This window comes from Filicampus tigris, chromosome 4 (assembly GCF_054856515.1).
Source record: "Filicampus tigris isolate MCC_2025a chromosome 4, RoL_Ftig_1.0, whole genome shotgun sequence".
In the NCBI taxonomy this organism is placed as follows: domain Eukaryota; kingdom Metazoa; phylum Chordata; class Actinopteri; order Syngnathiformes; family Syngnathidae; genus Filicampus; species Filicampus tigris.
Window position 1 is genome coordinate 22,669,440 of NC_141220.1, and position 22,911 is coordinate 22,692,350.

The 22,911-nt window shown below is 41.0% G+C and overlaps 1 protein-coding gene across 1 annotated transcript in view; it reads right to left on the reverse strand.

Moving 5' to 3' along the window:
* sema3e (sema domain, immunoglobulin domain (Ig), short basic domain, secreted, (semaphorin) 3E) overlaps window positions 1–22,196 on the reverse strand; it is a 29,125-nt gene extending 6,929 nt beyond the window's left edge. The window contains exons 1-11 of the mRNA XM_086028302.1: window positions 21,105–22,196; window positions 5,871–6,031; window positions 5,666–5,725; window positions 5,299–5,418; window positions 3,391–3,484; window positions 3,117–3,233; window positions 2,676–2,818; window positions 2,453–2,567; window positions 1,931–2,000; window positions 1,718–1,862; window positions 87–312 (exon numbers count right to left, since the gene is read on the reverse strand). Of these exons, the coding sequence (XP_085884428.1) occupies window positions 87–312; window positions 1,718–1,862; window positions 1,931–2,000; window positions 2,453–2,567; window positions 2,676–2,818; window positions 3,117–3,233; window positions 3,391–3,484; window positions 5,299–5,418; window positions 5,666–5,725; window positions 5,871–6,031; window positions 21,105–21,243 (1,390 nt within the window). The 5' untranslated portion in view covers window positions 21,244–22,196. The remainder of the gene's footprint in view (window positions 1–86; window positions 313–1,717; window positions 1,863–1,930; window positions 2,001–2,452; window positions 2,568–2,675; window positions 2,819–3,116; window positions 3,234–3,390; window positions 3,485–5,298; window positions 5,419–5,665; window positions 5,726–5,870; window positions 6,032–21,104) is intronic.
* Between the last annotated feature and the right edge of the window lie 715 nt (window positions 22,197–22,911).

Genomic DNA, 22,911 nt, shown 5'->3' on the forward strand with positions numbered 1-22,911 from the left:
AAAAATAAATAAATAAAAATATGTCCTTACAATATTAACTAAAAAGCTGTACAACAATGTGTGTTAATATAAAGAACAACCACTACCTGTCCCAATGTAGAGAACATGGTAGTGTCCATCCTGGGCTTGAACCCTGTCGACCGCAACCTGTGTCAACTTTCTCCTGCTCGGCTCTGTTTGCAGAAACACCGGCCTGCGATGTTGCGGAAGAACTGGATGATACATCATGGGGTGAGCGCGCACGAAGCGCAGAACCTCATCTGGAAACTCCTTTGAGCTTGAAAAGCCGCCACCATTGACTTTGCTGGCACACTGTCAATGAGATGAAGGATTGAAACCGGTGGAAGCAGAGAAGTCAATTAATTGCATTGGCACGATTTTACTGTGTCGATAAAAAAGATGGTATGCTGTGGTTTGACTATGACTATGCACGGCGCGGCATGACCTGAAGGAGGTTACTGACATTCAGCATGGTGGTGTTTTACATGCTCACTGTGATGTTCCATTCTAAATACATCAGTCAAAGACAAACACAGTGTGCCGTGAATGCATAATTGTCGCGTTTTGGAATCAAGTCAACAGGCCTCTGGGACACATTAAGTATTTTCCCCGCAATTTAAAACAGTTCTCAGTTGCCTGAATAACACCTCTATGACTTGCTTTCACCAAAATATTCTGAGGATCGAGAATTGTAGTGCGCTGGTCACCCTCTTTCTTTCGCCTTTATGAAATTGGCCTGTTTTGAGTGTGTGGCTTTGGTTACCGTGGTGACTGGCAGCCAAGTGGGTAGCTACTTATCCAGTCTATAAAAGCAAGTGCAAACTGCAAAGTATCACAAAGACAGTATCCATATTGATTTTATTTTCACTCACTGATGTAGCACTTCATCACCAAGCCACCATATTACATCTGTTAATTAGGGTAGTGGATCCACTTTGCTCTGACCTTCCTGTGTGGAGTTTACATCTTTGCATAGCCTAGCTTACAACTCATAGATGGAGAAACATGGTGTGTGGGTCATATTATGTAAATCAGTCATATTGTAATCCAGTAAAATTTAAAAATAGGCAGATCACAAAAAGATTTACTTGGTTGTTTAATTTCACATTCAGTGGGGTGGGCAGGCACTTTTTTTTTTTTTTTTTTTTTTTTTTAATAGAAGCTGTAGACCAATTCATAATGGTTGTGTTAGTCTTAATGAGACAGTTTTGATCAAGGTGGCAAAAGATATTTGCTTGGAAAACAGAGGCAGGCGAAATCTCAGTCTTAGTTCCGTTGAACCTTTGACGGTCGTCCGTGTGATTTTATCACATGGATTAGAACCCTGGATGGGAAACTGGTACTGTTCTAAATTGGTTCAAGTCCTATATTGAGGACAGGACGTTCTTGGCTGAAATTGGTAACTGGTCTTAAATCAAAATGGCTATGACTTTTGAGGTTCCTCAGGAGTCAATGTTGGGACCCGTGTTGTTCAACCTATACATGCTTCCATTAGGTCAGCTTGTACACATCTATCAAGTGTCCTTACCACAGTTGTCCAGATGACACTCAGATCTATTAGTCACTGTTGACAGGTGAGCCTAGGCTTTCAAATTCACTGCATCAAACCGATCAGTGTGTGGATGCAAAACAATATTTCTTCAAAATAAACCTGATGTTATTTGTATAACTATTTTTATGCAAGTAATGAAAATGTCAATTAATAAACAGGACTTACAGATCCAGGCCGTGGGTAGGGGACTTTATCCTCAGAAGGTGTCCAGTGATGCTCAGGTCTCTCTCTAAAGGCAAAGGGGCCATTAAACGCAGCTCGGATGTCATCCATGTGATAGACACACACCGCATAGCCTTGAAACACCGCACTGCAAAAGAATACTTTGAGTGATCAGTTTGCCTACATGCCATGAAACAGAAACGTCATCTTCCTCACCTTGTTGTGCTAAAAAGGCCAAAGATTTCTGGGGTTTTCCCATCTTTGTTCTTCAACACATAGATGTCCTCTGAAAAAGAAAAAGCAGAATTTATTTTGGAAGAGAGAACATTTTCATCAGCATAACTTCGTCAGGTTCTCTGTTTATTTGCTTTTGTAGACAGTTGATCTTTCAAACGGGGCAGTCATTCTCCGAGATCGTGCATATGTAAGGCGAGAGGCTAAAGTTGGATCTGGATCTGGAAATGGTCCAGATTGTGAATTTGACATCAGTATGAAATGGACATGAAATATCATTTAACATGTTCAGATGTTTAAATCAGTTTGTATGCCATCATGTGATTTGATCTTTAATATCAAACAAACTTCAATCTGGATTTTATCCAGATTAAGCATTTGGCAACAATTTTATCAATCAAGGAATGTGTAATTAGTTCTGCTTATGTATATATTTCTCAACTTTGTAACTTGCATAGGTGCTGTATAAACTATAACCCGATGAGATACACCACGTGCCCTCACCAAGTTGATCAAAGTGAGTATCAATGCCATCAGGTCCGGCCACAGAGCAAATGAGTCGAGTTTTCAGAAAGGAGCTCCATCTGTTCACCAGCATCCTCTGTCCTCCTTGATCATTCTAAGAGGCGATAGGACACGAAATGATGGATGACTGCACGCTCAGCACTTTTGGCTTCAAGATGGGTTTAGTTTAAAAAAAAGCCACAACAATATATCAGATCCTTACCGCACAGACTCGCCCGATGCGAGTGTAGACAGCCTTGTTGATGCCCTCTGCATCCACCTCACGTTCAGTGAAGAAGAAGTAAACTTTGTCATCATCTTTGTCGTTGTTATCAGGAATAACTGCTGAGCCGACAAATCTTGGTTCTGTAGACGGACAAATGTGAAACAAGTTTCTACTTTAGAAAAAGTAAATCAAGATCTGTTGTAGTCTCCGTATTGCAGTTGTGCACCACCGCACCCCCTATTGGACAGCCTCAGTTCCCACTCTGAAGGTGCGAATGTGAGTCTGAATGGCTTTCTGTCCCTTTATGTCTATATATGACTGACAACCAGATCATGGTGTATCACGCCCTTTGCCCAAAGTCAGCTGGGATAAGCTCCTTGAACACCATAAATGGTCTAGAAGATGAACGGATGGGTGGATGGATGGATTTCAACTGACCGTTGAGCTGCTGCCTGTCGTCCCTCTCGGTGCGCGTGTAGGTGCGGTTGTTGAGTCGACACAAGGCAGCATCGTTCTCCCAGTAGTCTGTGTAGAGGCCGACATACAACTCTCCACCTGAAACAAACAACGACACAGCTTGTCTTGAATATATGATAGAACAAGACCACAAGATGGCAGCATTGAATGGATTAGAAACAAGCAACTGCAATGTTGAATCTTTCTGGTATGGGGTGTGACACATGAGATTTTAGCTCTGGTTTTTTTTTTTTACCTGAGAGTATAGAGGTGCAGGGACTGTTGTGGTTGAACGGACATCGTCCTTTACCGCTCGTAATGCTCTCCTCTTGCAGAGTAAATACCCTGTCCTGTCGGCACAAAACAGCACGCAAATTGTTTGACTTCAAAACGACAAGCATCCAAACAAAACCAGCTGTGTGATTAGGAACGTCGGAGCGCTGAACTGTGGACAGAAAGTGATAGATGAGAGGGAGGTGAAAGTGATGGATGAGCCAAAATAAAGGCCTGTTGCTCTTACAGGTATATTTGAGTTCAACACATGCACGGCTGATCTCAGAGCTCTGACAACCAGGTGGCACACACACACACACACACACATACACACACACAAAAAGCCGTTGAGGCACAGCCCGCATTTTACGACCATCACTGGTGGTTCAGAAATGTCATTGATTTATGTGGAAGGTCCTGGAAGCCCGCTGTGCTGTGAATACGGCCCCTCCGCTGACTGTAACAAAGGCCAGCTCCAGGTCACCACTCACAAGACAAAAAAGCACCCTCACTCACGTTCAAAACTTTAATTCATCTATCATATGTGTTTTTCAGAAATGTGGAGGGGAAAATAGGGTCTCGTGGAGATGAGCGTGCAAACTTGACAGCCGAGATTTGCCCCAGAGCCAAAGGGGTGTGAGGGAGACTTGTTTATCGCATTGCCTACCCGTGCTGCCTTTGTTATTCGATTGTTTCATTAATTGGAATTGTTGCAAGTCATTTTTAATCACTTAAAACCCTGTGAAGTGAATTCAAAAAATTGTTTCGAAACATATTACACATGTATGCATTGATAGGACGTTGGCTTTATTAAGTGTTTTATGTCTTGCTTTTTGTTGAAGATCACAATGGAAATAAGACCTTGGGCTTTATTGCGTTTTTATCCAAAGTGAGCCCTTGGGCTTTATTGTGTTTTTATCCTAAGTAATACCTGACTGAGTGACGGGAAGTTTTACTGGGTTGTCTTATGTGCTATCGCCAAATAAATTCAAACAATCAATAAATCAATCGAACATGTCGAAATAGTACTCAATTGTGGAGATATAGCGTTTGACTGTCTTTCACCATTTCAATTTTCTTGATATTTTTGGGTGTGGCTAAAACAGGGTCCAGTCGCCCCTTCCCCACTATATACATACTTAAATCGCACAATTGCAATGTGCAGTTAAACAAGTCTTCCCTTCCAATAGTCCACTGGTCTGGCCCCTTTTGAGTGCCTCGTTGTCAGCTGTGAGTGTATGCATGTCATAGCGAGAGAGGTGGAAGATCAAGTGAGTGAGGAGGGAAATGTTTTTTAAACAAGTCCAACATGACAGCCAGTGTGTGGAAAGATACTTCGGACTAGCGTGACTGCTTTAGAATGCCTTGATGTCGTGGCGTGGAAAATTTTATTATAAAATATTTTCATGGCTTGAACATGAGTAGGCTTAAAAGGTTGATTGACAAAGTAGCATCCATTTTTGACAGCATTTGAGAAAGGAGGCATGATTTTTCAAGATTTTGAAGCCTCATTTTATTTACTTGGCGAGGGTTGTTACTAACATTCTTGCCTGTCGTGTGTCAAATTTACTTGAGATATTTATTTTCGCTTAACATGGACTTTAATTTATGCAGCGGGCAGCATGTCACTATAGTGGTTAGTACATCTGAGACACAGTCAGGAGATCTACGTTTCAATCTTCTTAGGGAAATCTGCATGTTACATTTTTAAGCAAGATAAAAGATGACATTTTTGTCTCTGAAGAATAGACCGAAGGCATGGACAAAACAGACCACTGGAGCAAAATGGAGACTTGACATCAAACATACGAGCTGTGGCTTAAGCACACAAAGAAAATCGGCATCTGCAACTAGGTGGGAGACTGAGGAGCTCGATACTGCAATGACTCACCTTCCCTGTGTGTCCCACGTGTACCAAGGCACATATGGGGTTAAAGGATGCTGTCCCGCAGACCAAGAGATGGCTCTGGTTGTACTGCTGCAAAACCTTGATGTAGTTTGCGCACTCCATCTGTTGGAAGAATTAGCACAAATAAATCACTGGGGTGACGACATTGCATCAGGGGGCTGTGTGGTGGGGAAATGTGTAATGGAAGAAAGCCAGACGTTTACTGCATTATCAATAATGTCAATAGGGCAGGTGAAACAAAGGTCAATGAGCTGTAAGAGAGCCGAAACCTTAATTGGTCCATAACATAAGCTACGCGACGTGCGAAGATTTACTAATGCTGTACGGTAATGTGCAGTTATTGACGTACTTTTTCCCGCCCCTTCATCAAACATTCTTTTATTTGGGGTTCTGTACTGGCCCACTGGATCTGGAAAATAGTATAGGGAACAAAATAAGAGTTATTGACATTGTTCAAAATATGACTTGGGTTTTGTACAAAATACAGCCCCTTATATGTCTACACATGCACATCTAAGTGGGTTAAGTGTTCATTAGTCTTGGACCAGGACTACCTCTCTGTGGTGCGTGTTAACCTGGTCCAGGCTGAGGGAGAACAGAGCATTCTTGGCCCCGACATAAAGCCTCTCGTGGCCCTCGTCCAGCAGCATGGTCTGGGGCAGAAGAGGCACTCCATTGACCTGGAACACCCACGTCCTGTTCAACTGCCAAAGTTCTGTCGTGATAACATCAACACGAGACATTCAGGATTAACAAATATGATTATGACAACACCGCGGCGGTGCTTTGTATTGTATTTCAAATCGTGCAACTCACATGCCCAGGTTGGACATGGTTTATTGAATTTAAGAATTGTTAGCCTTGTTCTGTCAATGTTCATTCACCACATCAATGCTTCAAGCTTTCCCGTTTGTTGTGCTCAGTGCAATTTGAAATATAAGACTTCTAATCAAAGAAAACTGTGGTTGACCTTTTACAAATAGTGCGATGTCATACTGTAAGTTGCTGAATATTTTCATTTTCTCCCCTTTGGAATGTTATTAAATGGTTTCAAAGAGTCTGTTTGCTTCCCAGTGCTCTCATTGGTTGTGTCATCCCACTGCCGGCATTTGTTTAAAATGTAAAATTTAAGGCAGTGTGAGTATATTTTTCATCTACTTGCACATGTGCGACCAGTAAATCTCCCCCCAAAAAATTCAATTAAATATTTTTTGTTTGTTTCTGGCAAACTTCTGGCCCACACTTCAGATCCAAATCTTTGGGCTGAAACAATGCAGGCCAAAACAAGATGTTCTGATGATATGAGGCGATAACAAAATGGGACCAGCAAACACGAAAGACCGCTCAAGGTCGAATGGGCATGAGTTAGCATTAGCCTCATGTTGCTTGCTTCGGCTGGGCCGATTACTGCTATACCCATTACTGGTATGCCTAGATTCATACCCGTGGCAGTGGGACCACAGAATGGGTTCAGAGATGCGAAGTAACGCTTCTTCATTGTGTTATTATGTCCAATAATTTGTGGACAACAACTAACAAGATATTTTATTCATCACAGAAGTTTTAGGACAACACACATTACAGCATCGTATTGTTACTGTGATAACACTTCACTCAGGATGCGGCATATGACTGGTCACGCTGAAGCGTAGCAAATGAGTGATATTTTTAATCATATCAAATTTTTATTTGTTTCTATGCCAGCCTTTCAAAATATGTTTTCACATGAAAACAGTCAGTGGCACTAATAAGTTTAGGGAATATATTTATTTATCTATTTGTTTATTTATTTTAACTCATTCACTGGCAGACATTTTCAGACCCTCTTTTACCCAAACGTTTGAAAAAATTTGAAAAAAATATAAATAAGTTCCTAGGATTGAATGGCTGGACTGTGAAAAGACAAGTAAATTCGTCAATGGCAGTGAATGAGTTAATTTCATCACCGAATTGCGATATGAGTGAATAATACCCAGTGAGGTGTAGCGTGTCTACCAAATTCACAAACACGATGAACTCGACCATTGCGCCAGCACGAAAAATTAAGACGCGCCCGTTTTCACCCCGAGTGCAGACTACTTTCTGTCACCAAATTAGTAGGTGCGTTGGACACGAGGCTGCTTCGCGTGTCGGCACACTCAGACAGGTGCAACACAGCCCCAAACACGCTCAACTTGACTTGCGCTGGCATGAAAATGAAATTACGCCCGATTTTATGCAGAGCGCACGGGTGCCAATCAGTGTTTAATCTCATTAGCCTCTTACAATCAGATGGATATGGGTCCTAACAAACTTGGAAATATGAGCTGTATGCTAGAATGTTAGCATCAAAGCCTCAACGGCTATCCAGCCCGAGCCATGAACACAAGGGAAATAAAGGCGGATGGATTTTGCTCTTTTATTATATCACTCTTCGGCAGTTTCGGTGAGTAAATGCTTCACTTTAATATTTAATATTGTTCCTTCTGTTGCAAAGTGCTCTATAAATAAAGCTGTGTTAAGTTTATTGTGACGTTAATAGCTTTCTATGATACATCGTCCAGAGAGTCCTTTAGTTTACGATGGAGTTCTCCAATTCCCACTGTGGCGACGTAACCCGAGTTTGCATACAAGTCGCAACGCGCCGTCTATCACTTTACTAATGCAGCCGTAAAGCCATAATAATAGTAAATATTTGTATGAAAATCGGGTGTAGGCCACTGTAGTGACTACAGTGAGAACATGTAGACCAGACATATCCAGCTCCGGTCCTCAAGGGGCGTTTTCCTGCCGGTTTTCCAGCTCTGATTCTTTGCTCTGACACACCTGATTTAAATGATGAGCTCATCAGCAAGCTCTGAAGAAGCTTGATAACGATCATTCTCTTTTTAATCAGGTGCATTGCAGCAAGGACAGATGGAAAACAGGCAGGACATCGGCCCTTGAGGACCGAGTTTGGACACCTATGGTGTAGATAAAGCGCTATATAAGTGCACACCGTGGACCGTTAACCATAAAGTATTCCAATTTGTACTGTAACGATGTATTCTTCATGGTAAATAGAGGATCCCCTCTTCTATTTTTGTTGGTGTTGTTTTATGGGTGTATAGTCATAATAAGTTTCATTTGCACACCCTTTCGTGACATAGATTTTAAAATGTTTTTTTTTTTCATTTTTAAAAATCTCATATACAGTACAATCTATATATCTTTTATAGTTATGTTTTTTTTTCCTATCTGGTACTATATCTAGGAGCTATCTATCGAATGGATAAATGCTCCAATTCAGATATGAATGATAGATAGGATTAGGATTGTCTGCGTCATAACTGCGCACATGTACCATGTGTTTCGAATTTAACATCTCCGCCGAAGAATAGTCCAGAGATATAGCAGAGGGCTATCTTTTAATCTCGTCGCTTCCTCCCATGTGTTAACCCTTTTGCTTTCAAGTGTGTCACATCATCCATCAATCCGCCAGTCATACACCAATAATGATAGCTACGCAGGATGCTGGTGTGTTATTAGGTAGGAGGGAAATAAGTTGTTTTGAGTTTCTCTGAAGAGAGAAATTTATTTCAACGGGAATTTGTCTAGAGCTTGGTTGACCAAACGTGTGGTTGGACTAAAAAATAGGTACATTTTAATAGTTTATAGTTGTAATAGTAAAATGATAATTTACTGATCATCAACCACGTGCAAAATGTCATGGAAAAGTGATTTTTGATTCATTTATGTTGTAGAAAAGGCATGTTGGAACTTGGAGGCAATGTTCCCTCTATGCTGCACATGTGCGCGATTGCAATTGCAATTGTTAAATATAGTTTACCTTTTCAACCATATTTATACTCACATATTGTTTATGAAAAGTAAATGAAAAATAATTTAATTTATTAAATCATTATTACGGAATTCCCATTTAGTTACACTGTTTTCTGGACAAGTCAATTTGAGTCTGATGTTGCTCACCGTGGTCCAAGGAATGCTCAGAAAGTTTGTATGAATGCGCATTGACATGGAAAATTAGAGGGAACATTGGTTGTAATATACTTTGTACAGTATACATTAAATGTATGTTAACATGCAATATCTTGGCATGTTTAGGACCTCAAAACATATGGGAAGAAGCATACATGTGGATGAGAACACTCCCAGCTGCATACATTCAGTGGAGAGTTGCTCATATGTTCAATATGCAGAAAAGTGGATGCGTGCAAACGTTCATCGGATGATCTGATTGAGCCTGGCATGCTGTTCCGCTAAACATGCTCTCCATGTGCTGCATGCACACAGTGTGTAAATCAGCAGAAACGCATCTAAGGCTTTGAAGGTGAAGCGATTGAAAATAGGTGACGCTGAATCCAATGCGCTTCCTGTGAGTTTCAACAGCAGTGGATTTAAAATAAATATCGCTTTTATCCGAAAAAGGCCTGAACCAGGTGTCCTTGTGGTGGGAAAACAGGTGACCTGATGTGTGTTAAATTTTAAATCATTTACATTGGCAACAAGGGATTTAATTTAGGCACTGGCCATGCCCAGACCTTACACCAGCCCTCAATAAATGGATTTTAATTTCTTCCGTTCTAGTGTGAGTGCATGTAAGTAGGTTTATACAAAAAAGTGTTGGCCAATGAAGGTTAGGAGGGATAAGGTATGCACTGAATGTTAACAGTTAGCTATCCACCTTTTTAGTCATCAGTAAAATGGGCATGCTGTGTAATCCATGGTATTACATGTGTTGAACCACCAGAGTGGAGACTGTGACTACAATGTTACTGCAGGGAATGCACATGAAAAGAAAAAAAAACTATAATGTTTAACGAAAATTGGAAAAAAGAAAAAAACGTAAGGTTAGATACAACACTTTGGCACAGAAGGAATCCTGTCAGCCATGAAGGTAAATTTGTCCGCATATTGATTCCTGTCTAATACGACAATAAAGTGACGATGTAACTGCAAAAGCAAAAAAAGTCTAAAAAGGTCTTCTTGCTCTGTGAAACTGATATTTGATGCTGGTGTATTGTAAAAGACAACGATGTGATACATCACCATATTGATATTTAGTCATTGCATCCCTATTATACATATTTGATACTGGTATATTGATACTGTATCATGAAAGTATAGTACGATAAGTCAACATTGTCTTTTTCCCACTGCAAGTATATGGATATTTAATGCTGGTGTAGCGATACAGTATCAAAATGGCCAGCAAAACAATTATGCATAGTGATATTGTTTGACCCATACTACAAGGCTATATTTTGGATTAGTTGTCCAATTAAACAACTTTGTGGGTGGGCTAACGTGATGTGTTTCAAAGCAACTGAAGTCCTCTGCTGACACCAAATATTTTTCCCTGTAAATTTGAGCTACATCACTTTAGAATGGTGAGCGTTAATCACCAAGAAAAAACCCTCTGCTTTAAGGTGCTAAATGTCTCACTTATGCGGACCACAACAATGGAGAACCTTGTTCTGAGGTGTCGTTTCCTGCTGAGGTTACAGAGGCTAATTGCTGGATTTTCTATCGTCTGTATATTTTAGTGAAACTTGATCATGGGCATTGATGCAGGGAACGTTTATCCCATTTTCATATTTTAATCACAGCAAAATCTCACCCCTATTTGTTTAAAATAGGACTAGGAGTCCACAAAGGAGCAGGTGAGTGCAAGTAGTTCTTAGTTGCGATTAAGGTCTAAATGTTGCAAAAACAAGAACTGTTTGTTTGAGTAGCAGTGTGTCTGGAATTTCTCCGTGCTAGCGAATGAGGTGCTGCGGCAAGTAGTCATACGTGCTCCCTGTAATTATCGAATCGGCACACATGCAGACTCGCGCCTCTCGCGGTCGATTCTCAGTTAGACGGTACTTGGCTGAAGGAGTACATTCCATTCTGATGCTTGAGTGTCAGTCTGGCTCCCAAAACAAGGAACTCCTTTTAGGTGCGCAGTCAAAATCTGCTAGCACTTATTTAGATGACAGGCGTCAACGGCTATTTAAAGTGATGCCTTAAACGGCACGCACACCAAAAGTCCTTGCTCATCCACTTTTCACTTGTCTTGTTCGATAAAAGGAATAATTGCCATAGACGTATACGCTCAGGCTGGAAGTAGGGAAGTAATCATGAAACAAGGGAAGGAAGAATGAGTAAATGAAGCAATACAGGAAACAGAAATAGAGAAACATGGAGAAAGACAAGCGAAACAAAAGAAGGAAGCAAACAAAGGAGAGGAGGGAGAAATGATTGGTCAATGGATGGAGGGAAGTAAAGAGAAGAAAATACAAATAAGTTATCAAAAGAGGAGGAAAAGTAAGAAACACAAAACATCACCAAATAAAAGAGACATGTTGATGCGACTGTTTTTCGGTCCTTGATGTTGTCAGTTGCTATGGAACCTTAGGGTGTCACAAAGGGTTGAGTATGGCTCGGTGTCTATAGGCTTGAGTTGCTCAATGGCACGTGTTCAGAACGTCATGCTTCCTGCTCTTGGTCGTTACTTTGTATTTTTGTGTTCTGCATAAAGCCCTACTCTCTTTTGTTACTTTGTATTTTTGGTATATAAAGACGTTTACTTTTCCACTTCTGTGTCATGCCTGCTTCTGGGTCCCAATTCCGTTCCTCATGTCAAAGGTACGTTCTGACCAGTCGTGGACCCAGCAGACTCAGACACAATCCATTGAGCCATCAGCGCCCAGGGAGCACTGCTCGGTAGACACGAGTACCTCCTGACGGAGTTATGGACTCTATACAGAACCTTTCCACCACCGTCAAGTCAATGGCCACCCAGCTGATGTCCAACGCTTCCCCACAGACATCGCCTGCTCCATCCCATCCCCCAATCTCACCTGCTATTGCCTTTTCACTGGTAACAAAACAGGGAACCAGAATTTAAAAATATGAAAGATTCTGGTAGAATCGGAACGCTAGTCCTGGTTCCAATCAATTCTCAAGATTTGATAGGCATACCCTATATATGATAGATCCATATCGATTGGTGAAACCGAGGGAGGGACAAATTTTTCATTTGTTGCAAGACCATTGATGTGGACAGCGATTGGCTCTGGGCACTGCATGGTGCTTGGGACCTAATAAAATGAAAGTAAGAAACTGGAAACTCTGCAAGGGAAAGGGAAGTATGCCGGGAGGAAGTAGGTCAGGAAGGATGAATGAAATATGGAAATGGAAGAAAGAAATTGAGGACTGAACAAATAAATAGGGGAAAAACAAGAAAATGAAAGGATGCAGTAAATTCCTCCCTTTGCAGAAAAGAAAATGCTTAGCAAAAACATAAGATTTTGTATGGTGTGTTAAACTCATTACTATGATTAACATAACTGCACCCTTAATTCAAAACACAACAGGTGTGCGCTGCAATCACACTGGTCGGTCTCTCCTGTCATTATGTGCAGCTGTAGCCACGTCTTGAACTGATAAAAAGGCAACGAGGGGGATTTCTTCATCTCCTTTCCCTGCTCTTCCTTCTCAAACTTTCCTTCCTGTCATCCAAAGCCAGCGAGGACTTTCTTTGCCACGAGCTAGAGACGTGAAAGGAGGTGGCGGAGGGTTTTCCACAGTTGGCCAGGATCCCACATCAAATGGGAAATGCATAGGGAAAAAAAGCCTTCCCCCCTAAGGCGGACACTTTCATCTGATATGCGGTGAAAGATGATGCAGACGATTCGGAGCTCTGCAATCCAAATAAACATTTGCATTCGTCTGGAGTGTGCATGGAAACACTGAGACTACAATGCGTTTGCCAGTGAGCAACCTACTTTTTCATTTGCAGGTCTCTAAGCAGGCCGGGCGGAGGGATTTGAGTTGCATAAACTAGCAGATCATAAAAGTCAAACTTTCACTCATCTTTCCATCCATTTGGAAGTTTGTGTTTTAATGGCAGAATTCAAATTAGCAAACTTTCTGTTTGTATGGAGTTTGCTCACTGACTAAATGTCTGCTTGAAGACAAACAATACTTGAAGAAAGGATGGAACAAGACAAATTGAAGCAAAGAGTCGGCTGTACTTAAGGCCGAAGCATAAATGTGGTGTCCTGCAGATGTTGCGGAGGGGTCACCAGGTCTGTGGTGTGTTGCCATTATCGGAAAACAAACCTTGTGCTCAGGAATCCCCCTTGTGTTTGTACGTGTGGTAGTGGAATGATGTCACATTCAAGATGGGTCCCACATGGAGGGTGATAAAGGCTGCGTTCAGACTGCAGGCATAGCTGATTAGCCACGCGAGCGTTTTAGGTAAAATATCGAGGAAAATTATTGAGTTACCCAAGTTTCACTAGCATGCAGCGTTTGACTCGTCTTCACCATTTTGTAAGTCTTCAGAACAAAGTGAATGGGAGAAGTGCTCTCTGCGGTGGAAATACAGTGCCTGTATGTTATGAAGGATTTTTCTGGCAGTCTACTGGGTGTTTGGCGGCACTCTTTCATTATGTAATGTCAAAATTGTCATGGAGTGAGAAACTGTTATCAAGTGGAGATACAAGATTGGTTCTGCTGGGTCTATATTAGGCTGGTCTTGAAGACAAAAGAACAGATTTTCCTAAAAACTGAAATGCCCATACCCTCTTCACATCCAAAAATTATGTTGTCAAACTCAAACGTCAAGGGTCCAAAACCAGTTGAGGGTACCAGCCGTTGTGCAAGGTAGAATGATGTACTCTTTTGCTTAGTGCAAATGTAGTCTGTGAAGGCTCCAGTAATCGTTGCCTTCACACCATGGTCCTTTTGTTGTTTTTTTTCAAGGGGAAAAGGTCAGACAGAACATTGGAGCTTCACCAGCTGCCTCCCTCCTTGACACCTGATTAATGTACACGTATACACACTGGGAGGGTAACTGTTCAGAGATATACAATAGAGAAAATGAGGTAGAGAGGTGAAAACCAAGGGAGGTGTGCTGAATATACAATTTTTCCTGTCAACCTAGAAAGTGTGATTCACCCAATCAACGTCAAACTCAGATTTTTCCACAAGGTGAACATGTACCATTCAAGTTAATTTGACTTCTCACTTCACTTAAATCCCATCCTCTATTTCTTTGACGAACGACACTGGTTTTCCCCTTCTTGGAGCAAAGTAGATGCCCCATCATTTTAAAAGCTACAAAATATATGACTTGCCATTTTGTTGGCAAAGGAAGGTCTGAAATTACAGTTTAAAGAGGCAGGGAGGCTTTATTACACTATAATCACTACTTGACTAATCACTAATCTCAGCATATTGTCACCAGGCACAGTTGTTTACTCTGCTTGATGACATGGCACGCAACGTTTAACTTGAAAGATAAACTGTGGATGAGGTATGAGACCTTGCCCAAACTATTTGTGACAAGCCGGCACATTTCTGTCAGCCGGCGTGCAAATAAATCCTGTCTCAGTCACATTTTTGAGTGTTATGTCTGTATGAGGTAAATATTGCGGCAGGACATTGTAAGTTGCTGTTGCCATGGTATCTTGGACATCCGTTTGTCGCGTGGCCCTTTGGGTGGGTTGTGCTGTCGATGTATTCAAAGACACTGCTGGATTAAAGGAAAACACCAAACCTTCAGCAGCATATCTAATTAGGTCATAGTGTGTAAATTGCTGCATGACATTGACCGCAACCCAAGCCCGACCACCTAACTCGCAGCCTGACAATAAACCTGACACATGCTCCCTGTGAAACGTTTCATTAGCATCACTATTTATGACTGTTTTAGGAAGGGGGGAAAAAAGAAGTAGTACTGCAGCCAGGAATACTTGCAAATGCTCATCCAATACAGAAGGCTCCAAATTAGAGCAAAATAGTTTGTTTCTTTGGCGGGGAAATTAATTAATTACACAAAACTGGAATCCAGTAGTGGAATAAGATGAGGCTTTGGAGGAAAGTTGGATGCTGCATCGTCAAACATTAGGGTCAGCGTCTGCTCTAAATGCAGCGTGGAATCTTGGATGTTTGCTTAATACACCGTATGATTGAAACTTGGAATGCCTACGGTTTTGCGGTTATCTCAAATGAATCTGTATCAAGACGCATTAAGGAAGAAAGAAAGGGTGGAGGTAACTGTGAATGTGAACATCAAGGCATGCAATTATTTGCTTTCTCCCAAAGTCATCCAAGGCAGATATGCTGATCTGCTTTAAGGAATTCATGAGCAGAAGCCAGCATAAACTTGATGATTTTGATTGATCCAAGCAGCTTAAACACAGAAGGTTTCAGTGATCCTACAATATATTGCAGTATAAATATTCTCAGGGCGTAGAATTAATCCGAAATGGACGGTTAGAAGACGTTTCACCTCTTGTCTGAAGATAGTCACTCATACACATAGGCTACATAGGACAGCCTGAGTGCTAACGCAGAAGCCCGGCTGTTTATACCTGGCCTCAAATGGTTTCATTCTTTTTGGATGCAGAACGACAGTCGTTAAGGTGAAATCATCCTCTTTAATATTCCATTCAGTTGCAACAATGGCTCAAGAGGCACTGTGTTGTTTGTTTATTCTTTTGGAGGCAAACTTGAGGGAGTCTCTTCGGAAGGGATGAAAAGATGCATTGTTTGTGGAAGATAGGTGGATTATTAAGAACACTTCTCTGCTTTAGAGATGGTTTCTCAACCTAAACTTAATTTGTAGATGGCCTCCCTTGTGAATTGCCTCAGCTCTCGGGTACAAATATTTTCTCCACATTAGTCCTGTCCATCATTTGCAGAGGTCGCCCTGAATACTTCCACATTGCTAAGATAGCAGATGTTGTGGTAATATTTTTCTATACGCTAAGGGAGAACATTTGAATCCATATAAGTGCTCTCCCTGAACCGCATCCAAGCCACCAGCTTGTGAAGAATTCAGTTCTGCCTTATACGCATGAGTGGGACTTTTCAACTTGGGGAAAATATACAGTAGGCATCCACTTACAGACCGCAACATTGAGCAATGGATCCATAAAAAAAAGAAAAAAAAACCTCAGTCTGTATGATGCAGTAGTTTTGTTGACATTCATTAAAAATATATATACTTTAAATTTTTTTGTAAATTAGTATTCAATTATTTTTTTATTTGTATTTCATTGTGTTTTTTGTTTTATTGAATATTAAGAATGGCATAACTATGGTTTTGTCAGGACGATCTGACCTTCATATTATTCAGTTTGTCATTTTATTTGAATATACGTGTCGGGACAGGAGGATTTTGCTCAGTGAGAGAAATATTCAGGCTCACCCTGATTTTTCCAGGCCCACCCATTAGTTCTGGCTCTGCCCCTGTGACACAATACTGTACCTTTAGTTAAATGAATGGTCATCGATGACTAAAATGTATCATACCGGCTCTTGAATTAGATCTCATGTTCCACATGACTTTGCTAGCCAGAACACGTATGACCAAAAACAGATGCTGGAGATTGGTGGGGTGTCAAGCATACAGTTATGTACAGCTTTTACCACAAGCTCTTCATTATTTGGTTTATTAAAAAACATGAAGGTATTGCTGACATTGATCAACAGCCTTGTATTATTAGCAAAGGCTTGTGTTTGTCTGATTTCCTTTTTGACGTTCACTGAAGGACATATTTGGCACAGTGGATCAAACACACTTTCATATGTCACGCACACAGTCCTTACACATTATGATGACCTGAATTTGAAGACTAAGTAGGCTATACGTCAGCACTACGACTGGAGACTGAACTTCAGATCTCTTACAACTCAAAATCACAACCAGACTCCGCTTCATCCAAGTGTACCAGAAATGGTCATGTCTTTGGATGTCAACATGTACAGTTTTACATTCAGCGAAGTCCTTTGTTAACGTAATGGCTCACCCGTTTCCATAAGCTGAGCTATGATTGGTCGTTATCTGAGCCCTGAATCTGTGTGATGTCATTTTCAGTCGACAGAAGTGACAAAATGCCCGCCCCCAGAGATGTCTAAAATCGGGTGGATTTCTCATATTCCAAAAACACAATATTAATCACAATGCCTTGTTTCAACTAGTGGGCCAACATATTCTTTAAAAAAATATATGTTTGGGTTGACTTCTGCTTTAAGATGATTTAGACTTTAAAGCTGTGGTAGCAAGACCAGTAAAATAAAAATATAGAAAGACATCCTGGCCCCGCCTTCCCATTTAATTTTCAGTCCAAAATTAACTAGGCATGTAAGCCTACCCCGACTGTATTTTTTTCTTCTTGTTTCCAGAAGAAGCTAAAGCTCTGCCCTTGAGGAGCTATTCGCTAATGAATACTTGACGTAAAATGAGAATACTTTTTAGCATCACAGAGAAGGTTCAGGATAAGATTCAGCTGTATAGAAGTCTGCCATCTACCTAAGTGAATCCAGTGAGCTGGGTTGAGGAATATGAGAGGTACTCTTCCAATGTGATCAGGCTTGACAACAAGATATCTGTGTATGCAATCATCATCCACGCCTCAGTTCATAGATTTTCCACTCTGAGGACACCTTCAGCCAGGAGTGGCCTTGTTTGTCATGGGAAAGCAGACATTTTTGTGAAGAAGAAAAACTGCATCAGAAAAGTCAGCATCAGACACTGACCTGTCACTTAGAAATTATTTATGTATTTATGTAACAAAAGTGCTTGAGGTGGAAAAATACCAAAGCTGTAAAGTAAAACTCAAGAATGTAATGGAATGTGTGAAGTAATTTTCTGTCTCTTAGAATTGATAATATAAATTTGGTATCGAATATACCGTGGTTACAGTATGAAAAATCTTCGATTGATTCATTTTTCAATTTCTCTAGTTGCCACACAGCACTAGAAAGCATGCTCGCCAACTGCCGTACTTACTGTTCTTATATTTTGTTTGGTTTAAATTTATAAACTAGATGTGTTTTTCATAAAATGTTTATTGTAATTTTGACATAACCACCTTTTTTGCATGATAACATATATGGTACGTTCCAACTTGCATATTTGGTTTGAATGACCGCCATAGGAAAAGGAACTATGTTATAACAGATGACCGGCTGTGCTTGTCTTGTACTCACTTTTTAGACCTATTTAAGATGTCTGACTTCTACTTTTATGAAAAAAGCCGTCACAAATCATGCCGCACAGATGAATGAACATCGTACTGCTTCACAGATGTAACTGCTGACCCCAAAATTTTTGTAAAAGGTTCAACAGCGCTGTGTGTTTATAAGTTATTGACCGTCAAATTCCACACGTGTATCCAACCATGGCTAACAGGCTTATGTGGAACTACCACTCTGTTGCTATAGAGATCAAATAAATGTGTGAGAATATGACAGTGTTTACTCTGCAAAGATTAAACCTTTGTCATCCTCACAGTCACCAAGTGAACCAGACAGTTTGTAATGCATATCATAAAGTATCCAGGCACACCTTTTTTCATTCCCATTGCTAAATACCTCCTCCGTAGCTGTGCCTCTATGGAATTAAAGACAGACACATTGTCCATTTTCAGCCCCCATGGCTGTGCAAAACAAACAAGGAGCTGCTTCTTCGTGTGATCGAGGGATGAAAATGGGCACACTACACAATATCTGCATGTTGGCATTGGCATAAATCTTACAAGGAAAACATCACGATGACAACCTGCGGTTTCATTTTACCGAACAAGGATGCTGCCCGTTTTGCTCGTGTCTCACTGCAGCCAAGGATTTTACTATTTACAACTTGAATAATTGGAGATGTGCAGTGGGGAAAGTCAAAATCTTCAACTTTGTGAGAGGGTCAGTAAAAGCTTTTTCAATTGGCTTGCTCGGAAATTTTACCAGATATGGTTTGTAGGCTTTGATGTAGCCCAAGAATTATTGCAGGAATTCCCCACCCTTTACAATGCTGCACTTCTCTAGTGAAGTTTTTTATTTGTTCTTGGAACCCCGTAAGGCAAGAAGGTGAAGGCAAAATTCTATGTACAGTGCTTATCATATGTGAAGTTGTGCCAGATCTGCACTAAATTGGCTGCATTAGAGACTGTCAAAATAGTTTTGTATGTTGCTGTAATATGCACAATTATGTAGAATTACTTCAATTTAATTCAAAATGGTCAAATGTTGCGAGCTCAAAGAAATGGAAAGTCTGTGTTAAAGCACTTTATGATGCTGGATGGTCTCTGAGACAGCTAGGCGCTGGTGGTTTGAAATATTTGTTTGGTGAATAGCAATTTTCTGCAAATAACTGACACTCTTAAAATTAAATGATATTTCATATAATAATTGAATCCATACATTTCCTACAAACTATGAACAAACACTTTAATAGTGTATCAAACACTAGCATCTTTAAACATCGATGTAGCTGTTAATAACACTTTACAGTAAACTAAGCACGCACATACACGATTTACGATTTACATACGGGTAGTATGTACATGCCATTGAATATTTGACTGCAATGGTGTCAAGCACCAATGGGCTCCTGTGCTGGTAGTAAAGTAAGCTGCTTTGTTAGACTGCTGGCGCTACAGTGCTTAGCGTTTCTGTTTTTATTGACCCAACACTTCTGTATCCATGCAGTGGCAACACAACCTGGTGGTTATTGACGGATTTAGCGATGTTGCGCCGAGGTTTTTTTTTTTTAAGGATTCTACTGATTTTGATGCGTGTTAAGTCCTCGTTTGGTGAAACTATCGTGGGCCAGAGCAGACATAAGAGCAGCCATCTTATCTGCAGTAGTTCCTCATGCTGACTGTCAATAACACATCTAACACTGCTGCTGTTAGATTTGTGATTGGATGAACAAGTCGGTCGGTTTGAGCAGAGTGAGTAAGTGTGATGTTTGGCCGCAGAAATGTGATTGAGTGAACGACTGGTTTGTTTTTTGGGTGTACTTACAGCCAAAAGTCACGGTTCCCGGTCTCATTTAGAGACAAAAGATAAATCATACATACTGTAGACGGTATTTTTTTTGTCAAGTTACAGAAAATCGCAGATACATGAGGAAGAATGGAGGATAAGTTCCCCCACCCAAAAAAATCTTGTGAATAGGTGAATTTATGAATGCTGCACCATCAATATGAGAGGTTCCACTTTATAACGTTCTTTTATTTCCTTTTCATTCTTTATTCTTGCCCCAGTGACCTCACCCTGAACAAGTGGAAGAAAATGGATGGATGGATTCTTAAAACTAATTTTGACCCCGAGACATGATGAGGAGCTTTTTTAAACACATGGAGTTACTTACTTTGTTTCTTACAGGAGCTTAATGAGATATTTGTTTGCGCAACTCTGACACTGACACACACGACACATTAGACCAATGTTTCCCAATCAGGGATACACCTCACATTGCAGGGGGTACATGGAAACATTTAATCATTTATTTCCCAGATCAATAACCTACGGCACAGCCGTTCCAAAATCACAACAGCCTTGTGTCAACACAAGATGAGAAGGGAGAAGGAAAGTAAAACTGCTGCGGGTCTAAGTGTTTCTCTTGGTCAGTGTTTTGTTACTGATATTTAAACTTTAAATGCCTGTTTCAAGTGGATTTATTCGGAGGAGCTCCATTTTTTTTTTTTTTTGTGGTAAATGTTCTAAAAGTAATACAGAACAAAGGAGGTATTGTTCTTTAATTTGATTCACATTTTTTTTTCCAATTAAAATTTAAATTACAGGTAACATACTCTTTATTTTGTGTTTAATTTGAGTTAAAAATAAGGAAATGCCTGAGAATTAAATGTTCCAACTAAGGGAAGGAAATAAAAGAATCCACTTTTGGAGAGTCATCAACACGTATGAGTGAGTGGGTACTCGTGGTCTGACAAAAAGGTTTGTGGGTGCACAAACCCAAAACAAGGTCTGGAACCATTGCACTAGACAAGACACTTCACATTTCTTACCTTTGTGTGAGAGCCGTATTCTGGGATAAACGCTGTTGGCTGTGTAAACTGTCTTTGGAACCAAATACAATATCATCAGTGCCAAAAAGCTGGTCCTCAAGCAGTCCTCCATCCTCTCAGGAACAAGCTCCACATTCATCTACAAAGAAAGCCTGAAAGGGACGCTAAACCCAAGCACCAGTGGAAAGACTGTTTTCCCCAGGATAAAATGATTAATCAAGGATCTTGGCCAAAACTATGAAAGATGAATCTCCTTGAAGGCAATGGTCCATTTTTGGATCATCATCACAGCTTGCGCTGCTTCCTCACAGTCTCCTCTTTCCGTAATAGCAGTCTGCTGGCCGCATCCACCCACAAGCTTGGTGGACAGCGCTGGCTGTTATTTTCTCACTTGCTCTTAGTAACCAGGGAGAAGAGAGGTCCAGTTGTTGCCTTCATGCTGCAGTGCCTAACCGCTCTTCATACGTAGGTCTTTCTGTTTGTTTGTCTGGATGTTGAGTCGGATGCGCTCTTTCCCATTCGGAAGGGAGCGAGCAAAAAACATATAAACAAGAGACTCCCTCACATCTGATCAATAAAATAGCATTGCATTAGTCTTTCCCAGCAGGCAGAAAGCGCTGTAGTGCGTCTATTCCACTTGAGTCCTCTGGAGTCAGTCAATCTCTGGATGGGAGCCCTGCAGGAACGCCCGAGCAGGAGAGGGGAGGAGCAGGGAGCCTCATGCCTGGCGTGCGCTTGCTATGTACAAGTGCAGCTGTGAAATGTGTAAAGCTCCGCTCAAACAGGAAGGGAGGATCCTCAAACCTCATCTCTAAAGTGAGTCAGTAAAGATGATTGCTAGCACCACTACCGATTTGGCCACGTGCCATTGCATAATGACTGCTCCGCTGTTGAAAGGCTGAAAAAAGCTGGCTGCAACCTTGTCAACTGTTTGAAGAGCTCCTTGTCGCTCGGGGGCAACTGGTTTCAGCGAGGCCGTTTGTCCCGATGAGGAGCTGTGCTTTGAGGAACACCGCCGGGTTCTCCTCTCCCGTGTCCTTATACTTTCACCACCTCCTTTTACACTCCTGCCTTGAGGATATCAACACTGGCCTCAGCCAACAGCTTTGCTCACTTTGTTGTTGTCCTCTTTGCGGTGCCATAAAGACAGTCAGTAGCACTGTTGCCATGGAATTTCATGTAGAAGGTGGTATCGTGGAAAGAGTTTTGCGCGTGATTTTTTTTTTCTCTGTTGTCTAGTCTTTTTTCAAGACATCGGTTAAAAACACAACAGAAAGACTTTGTTTCCCTTTATCACTTTTGCTGCCTTGTCTTTTAAGTAGTGACAGTAGTCGTTTGTTTCATGAAAATGTACTTGTAGAAGACTTGTGCTAAAAGGGGGGAGTCAACCCAACCATATTTTTTCAAGAATATGTTCTATGAAGGACCACTAGTTGAAACAAGGCATTGTGATAAATATTGCGTTTGTAGAGTAAGTGTTAATCCACCTGTGTTTCGCCATCTCTGGGGGCGGCCATTTTGTCACTTCTGTCGACTGAAAATGACATCACAGTTGAGGGCTCAGATAATGACCAATCATGGCTCAGCTTCAGAAAACAGATGAGTGGTCGTTACCTGAGCGCTGAGCGACTGATGTCATTTTCAGTCGACAGAAGTGACAAAATGGGCGCCGTCCGAGATGGCTAAAAAACGGGTGGATTTTGCTGCTTAATTCCTATCCCACAAACGCAATATTAATCAGAAAGCCATGTTTCAACTAGTGGGCCTGCATAGAACATATTCTTGAGAAAAATATGTTTGGATTGAC